Raw genomic sequence first — 6,935 nt, 5'->3', positions numbered from 1 at the left:
GAGGAATTCCAAGATCTTCACAGCTATGGATTGCACAATGTTCTTAATAAACTGTCTGACAAACTTACTGCATGTAATATTCCACAAGCAGACATTGACAATATCATTCAGGAACTATCACAGAATGATCTCCTAACCCTTTACAATAAAGGTGTGTTGAGATCAGACAAAACAAAAAAAACTTTTTTCAAAGAAAACTTCTGTTTCACAGAGCCAAATCAAATCTGTTTAGGATGTGACAGTGCAGGAAAACAGCGTTTTCTTCAATATGTACCAGTAAAAAAAACATTAAAGTCTCTCTTAGAACAGCCCACAGTACTGGAGCAATACAAACAGTCTAAACTCCGCCAACCACCAGACATGGTATTAGAGGATGTCTCAGATGGTCAAAATGTGAAAGATAATCTTCTCATACAGCAGTGTCCGTCATTGCTTTCCCTGATGCTCTATCAAGATTCATTTGAAGTGGTGAATCCATTAGGGTTGGGCAAGAAAAAGCATAAAATCTTGGCTATGTACATGACTCTAGGTGAGATCTCACCTAATCGCTCATCTGTTGATGGAATGCAACTAGTTCTGCTTTGCAGAGACACAGATCTTAAGACATTTGGGCATAACAAAGTTTTTCCAGTCTCATTGCAGACCTAAAAGATTTGGAAGAGACTGGAATTCTGGTAGAAGATGGAAACATGATCAAAGCAGCTTTGATAGCCATCTTAGGAGACATGCATCTACTCAGGGGGTCCCCAAACCCTGGGCCACAGACTGTTACTGGTCTGTGGGGCAGCTGGTACCAGGCTGGAGAAGGAAAAAGGAAAACACTAAATACATTTGTTCCATTTTATTTACTATTTGATTCTGAAGGACATTTAAACTTGTGAAACTACTGGATTCCCTCCAACGCATCAAACTAATTCTTGACACATGTCAAATAGCTCAGTCACATGAAGAACACACATCTGCTTCTTTCTTAGAGTGGTCGTGCCAATCACTAAATTAAAACCCTCAAACCAGAAAAGTGAGCAATGAGGAAACAGAAGAAGAAACGTAAATCTCAAAGAAAAAGATAGCTGCTTTTAACAGAGAAAAAAAGAAATGTTTAAAGGTAGAGGTAAAGCTATAGAGATTTAACAGATGATAAAAATTAACATTACCATCACAATCTAGGGAAAATTGAAAGCTTAAACATTTACAGAATTTGAAGCCCTCCAACCTCTTACAGGTCAGTCTGTGAAAATATTGTTTGGCCTGTAAAGAGTTAATGTCCACTGCTGTAGCATGCAGACATTCCTGATATGGTTAATTAATGACAAATTAAATATATCATGCCATTTAACAATAAGGTAAATATAGTGTATATAATGTTTAATGGTGTGATGTTGCATAACAAAAAACTGTTGCTTTCATCCATTTAGGTAGGAGTTTAATGACTGTTACCAGCTGGATGGTCAGTGCAGAGGGGCGTATTATCTTTGAGCTGNAAGAAACGTAAATCTCAAAGAAACAGATAGCTGCTTTTAACAGAGAAAAAAAGAAATGTTTAAAGGTACAGGTAAAGCTATAGAGATTTAACAGATGATAAAAATTAACATTTCCATCACAATCTAGGGAAAATTGAAAGCTTAAACATTTACAGAATTTGAAGCCCTTGAACCTCTTACAGGTCAGTCTGTGAAAATATTTTTTGGCCTGTAAAGAGTTAATGTCCACTGCTCTAGCATGCAGACATTCCTGATATGGTTAGTTAATGACTAATTAAATATATCATGCCATTTAACAATAAGGTAAATATAGTGTATATAATATGTTTTAATTGGTGTGATGTTGCATAACAAAAAACTGTTGCTTTCATCCATTTAGGTAGGAGTTTAATGACTGCCACCAGCTGGATGGTCAGTGCAGAGGGGCGTATTATCTTTGGGCTGGACAAAGAGAACGCCTTTGCTGATGCACTGTCGGTCTTCTTTGCATCATTTTATGTGCTCAACCTGGAGTACCAAGAGGCCGCATGCACCACATTGGAGCTGATTCAAAGGTAAGTTTGAACATATACATTATTATTGTTATATGTTGAATTATTTGTTTCCAAATGAAATAACAAACATAACTTCTTGTTCTTGCAATGCACTAACTTATTATATTATTTTAGATTTTTTTGTCAGGATCAACCCTGAAGAAGGGACAAAATGTACCTCNCTCAACCTGGAGTACCAAGAGGCCGCATGCACCACATTGGAGCTTATTCAAAGGTAAGTTTGAACATATACATTATTATTGTTATATGTTGAATTATTTATTTCCAAATGAAATAACAAACATAACTTTTTGTTCTTGCAATGCACTAACTTATTATATTATTTTAGATTTTTTGTCAGGATCAACCCTGAAGAAGGGACAAAATGTACCTCGAAAGTTGGCACGAGCAGAAAGACGGGGAATGTGGTCAAGCGAAAGGTTGTTCAAATTAATCCCCATGTCACAACCTTCCTCCAACGGCTGACGGAATTTGAGTGGAAAACTTCAAATTAGGTATGACTGGTTTCATTCTTACTAACTTGAGTTTAATACAGCAGATACTTCAAGGCAGAATGTGTTCTTAAAGTGTAGTTGTGTCCATTTTTGGGACATATCTGTCTCCACAGATGACCAATCGCCTCAGTGTTCTGGGCAACACGTGAAGAAGCCACCCACCTCAGCATCCTGCAAATAACTGGCTGTATTGTTTAATTCTTTTTTGCAACTGTATTTATGTATTTTTACCTCTATGTACCACAGTTTATTTCTACCAACACATAATTTGCACGTTTTGAGCTGACTCTAGAGGAGGCTCCCCCTGATTTATGGTGGGATTTTTATTTCAATGTAAAAAGAGAAATCAAATTAAAAGAAAATGAATATCCAGTGCATAATGTTGTCATTTTGATTTTTATATCTTACTTACAATCAAATGTATATGCATGCGTGCATTTGGGTGCATGCTTTCTCTAATATCTATATATATATTTGGTTAGTACGGTATGTTGCTGTTCACTCAGAACATAGTAAATAGCTAATGTTAAAAGGTAAATAACCGCTCGTAGGAATACGGTACAATCTGACAGCTGAGAAATTGCAGTACCAAAAGTGCGCTATAAGGGTAAATTACCAGGAAATTTATTGCAACCAAGTACATTGAATTGAGCTTGCGGTGATGTAACGTTAACAAACAGTACTGCGCATCTTAAGTGATCACAGTATCTTACTGGCAACGCTGTTGCCAGTATGATACCTGAGAGGGTTCTGCAGTGAGTTACCGTGATGTGGTGTGAGAGTATTATATTGCCAAAAATCTTACAGTATCATTCCACGAACAACACTCAGTGGTATGTCACTGTTGACCCAGAGTCACGGTGTGATGCTGGCGATAGTGTTGCCAGCTTGTTACCGTAATGTGGATACGTAAAGTCTGACAGTGAACATTTATAATTAATCCGAATTTTAGTTTTTGCTTTTGTCTTTGGAATAAATATGAAATGATTCTTTCTTGTTTATTTAGTGGATTTATTATTTCATGTGAAGGATTCATTTTCACCAACTGTTTTGTGTAAAATTTCTACATTAGTTTTGATTTATTTCTGGAACCAGATGTGGCATCAGTCCCTGCAAGACAATCAGTGCAAAATATCTTTTAATGAATCTTAATGGTATAATGTTTTATAGAGAACATAGATAAAAATGTTAATCTATGACTGAATCTGAATTCTCCCCTNGAGGATGTCTCAGATGGTCAAAATGTGAAAGATAATCTTCTCATAAAGCAGTTCTGCTTTGCAGAGACACAGATCTTAAGACATTTGGGCATAACAAAGTTTTTTCCAGTCTCATTGCAGACCTAAAAGATTTGGAAGAGACTGGAATTCTGGTAGAAGATGGAAACATGATAAAAGCAGCTTTGATAGCCATCTTAGGAGACAATTTGGGCTCCCACTGCATCGGTGGTTTTACTGAGAATTTCAGCTGCAGCAAAAACTTTTGCAGATACTGCTTAGTTGATAGGGAAAGCTTCAAAAAAGACCCACTAGCACTTGAACTCAAAAGAACTGCTGACAACTATAAAGACAGTGTTGAAACCCTCCCCACAACTGACCAGTATGTTGTGAATGGCATTAAATTTAACTCTGTATTCAATTCATTGAAATACTTCCATGTGTGCTCTGGGCTACCTCCGTGCTTGGGCCATGACTTATTTGAAGGAGTAGTTTCAAGTGACTTAATGCTATATTTAGATACCCTTGTGCGAGTGGAGAAGCATTTCACATTCAATGACTTAAACAGAGCAATTACTAAGTTCAAACACCTAGGAAGCGATGCTTTAAGTAAGCCCTGTGAAGTGAAAACTGGACAGAAGCTGGGCAGTTCAGCAGCACAGAACTGGTGTCTTCTGCAACTTTTACCCTTGTACATTGGTGAAAAGATAAAAGATCCAGTAGATAATGAAGCTTGGCAGTTATGCCTAAAACTGAGACACATTGTTGAACTTGTATGTGCCCCCGAAATTAGTCACAATGACATTGCCTACCTAAAGATACTGATAGAGGAATATATATATATCTCAGACACAGTAGGTTTCCTGGTAAAGCTTTAAAAGCAAAGCACCACTATTTGTTACATTATTCAGAACTTATCCTTCACTTTGGACCACTCATTCGTTTGTGGACCCTTAGATTTGAGAGCAAGCACTCTTATTTCAAAGAATGTTCTAGGAAAGTGCATAACTTTGTCAATTTATGCAAGACTCTGACAGAACGACATCAGTTACTACAGTCCTACCTATTGGCAGGTCAACTATTTCCAGCAAAACTTCAAATCATTGGAGAAGCAAATGGTTACAATGGTCATATTTACAACTCTGTCATTCAAGATGCTGTGGCAAAAGCAGACTGCTCTGATCAGAACATTTTGGATGTGTCAGCAGTTGTCTACAAAGGTACCAAATATGTTAAAGGCCATGTTGTCATTGTAAACCACACTGATGAGGGCTTCGTATTTGGGAAGATAGAAGGGATTCTTGTTGAGGATTCTACATTACACTTTGTGCTGGGATTGCATCACTCAGTGCTTCTAGTTGACCTTGGACTTCACTGCTTGCACTGCCCTCCAGAAAGCAATGTGTGCGTAAATGTTGACAGTCTGATGGATTATTACCCAATGCCACTTTACAGCATAGCTGGCCTTTCTGTCATCTCCCTACACCATTCAGTTTCTTATTGATTGTTTTTTCTCTTTTTAGTGATGGAAATTGAGGAGGAAATCACAAACTTTTTGCCAAATTTGGACAGAGACACTATAACGTCCGTTGTAGAACATCTGAAGGATGTAATTGGTGTCCAACAACAAAGTGACCTTTCCTTTGTGGAGGCTGATGACCTCAAACTCTTTCTCACACCAATTCAAATCCGTAAACTTCTTCTTGCATTTAAAAAAGGTGTGTATACAATTTTCTTTCTTATAACTCTTTGTCAACTGTAATTCCATTGTAAAACCTGAAGTCCCTTATTTGTTTTATTTTTTTTTTACATTATGATTAAATGTGTGGCCAATTTCTGTTCAACATTCTAGTCTGCACATTTAACTGGAGACGATGTTATTCAAGTCCTTCAAGGCTTCCATTGCAATTGAGGTTACTAACAAGGATGGGAAAAAACGTTTTCACAATTTACCTTGTATAATTAGTTTCAAAATTACCTTTGAACATTGTTGTCACTTACAAAATGAAAATAAATGATTTTTTTCATTTGCATGATTGGGATTTTTTTCTTTATATTTTTTTTGCTTCATGGTCTCCATAATTTACTTATTTATTGCTACTATATCCAAAATACTGAGGTTTTCTTTGTTCATGGCATGTTTGATACAAAGACCATGTACATTATTTTTTAACATTCTATCTTCGCATTCAAAGAATGCAGCAGACCAGAAGACCTAAACGACACCGTTACTCTGGACCTGTACCCTGCTATTACAGTGGAAACATCAAGCCCACTAACACCTCCATCTGTCTCAACATCTACCCCTGTGTATTGTTGCAGCTCATGGGTTTCAGCCTTTCAAATTCCTTGGGACAGATTTCCCATTCGACTGTCAGATGCAATTACAAGGGGGGAGAGAGCTCATCCAGAAGACAGAAGGAGTATGGTTAGAATTGTTGTGGAGGCCATGCAAGTTCATTGCAGAAATCCCAAACGTTCAGCTTGTGAGGAGATTGCAAAGATTATTGCCAATACATATCCACAGACATTTGCAGATTTCACAGACAAAGGAGAAAAACTAGGTTCTGGTCACTATTCATTGCTTAGAAGCATCAAATGCAGAGTTGAACATGTTAATCGAGACAATGTAGCACACAGACTCCGTCAACAAAAAAGAATCAGGATTGAGGGTGACTGCATTTCAGATAGTCCTGAAACATCACATAAAGAGGTTCGGTGCCTCAGTGACAGGTACGGTTGTATTAATTGGCAGCCAGTTCAACTTCCTGAAGGGGAAACACAGGGGTCTTTAGAGGACAAGAAAAACACCTTGCTATCAATTTTCCATTCTGAAGGTCCTGAAGCCGTGGATAGATCTGTTGTCAATAGTCTCATGGGCCTCACATATATTTCTCAACGGCAACTCATCAACAGCTGTCCCTCACTTTTAATAGCTGAAATTCAAGAGCAGTGGCCTTTCTTGTTCACACTGTATGGGATGTCTAGCCACTTTAAACAACTCACTGGCATTGATATTGGTGAATGGCTGAATCAGGCCCTCATTACCAAAGGCAGGAGAATATTGAATTATTTTTCCAGCCAGAAGCTCAAATGGAACGTTGAAATTAGGAATTATATTCTGCAGATAGAAGGTGAGGGAGATTTGAGCAACAACAAAGTTGCCATAGCAGCCGTAGTGCTCATGAT

At 37.6% G+C, this 6,935-nt stretch overlaps 1 protein-coding gene and 1 long non-coding RNA gene across 2 annotated transcripts; both read left to right on the top strand.

Moving 5' to 3' along the window:
* Nucleotides 1–1,867: 1,867 nt before the first annotated feature.
* LOC112141965 lies at nucleotides 1,868–2,741 on the top strand. The gene is made up of 3 exons (XR_002918499.2): nucleotides 1,868–2,035; nucleotides 2,364–2,529; nucleotides 2,643–2,741. It is a non-coding gene; the product is annotated as an uncharacterized LOC112141965 (long non-coding RNA).
* Nucleotides 2,742–3,916: 1,175 nt separating this feature from the next.
* On the top strand, nucleotides 3,917–6,933 carry LOC118599031 (the record flags this gene model as incomplete). The annotated part of the gene is made up of 2 exons (XM_036213074.1): nucleotides 3,917–3,974; nucleotides 5,942–6,933. Coding segments are annotated over exons 1-2 (1,050 nt in total), but the record flags the coding sequence as incomplete, so codon positions are not given.
* Nucleotides 6,934–6,935: the final 2 nt, after the last annotated feature.

The sequence above is a fragment of the Oryzias melastigma genome, linkage group LG8, assembly GCF_002922805.2.
Source record: "Oryzias melastigma strain HK-1 linkage group LG8, ASM292280v2, whole genome shotgun sequence".
Lineage (NCBI taxonomy): Eukaryota > Metazoa > Chordata > Actinopteri > Beloniformes > Adrianichthyidae > Oryzias > Oryzias melastigma.
The sequence above is the reverse complement of the archived record's forward strand: the minus strand, read 5'-3'. Positions and strand labels throughout refer to the sequence as shown.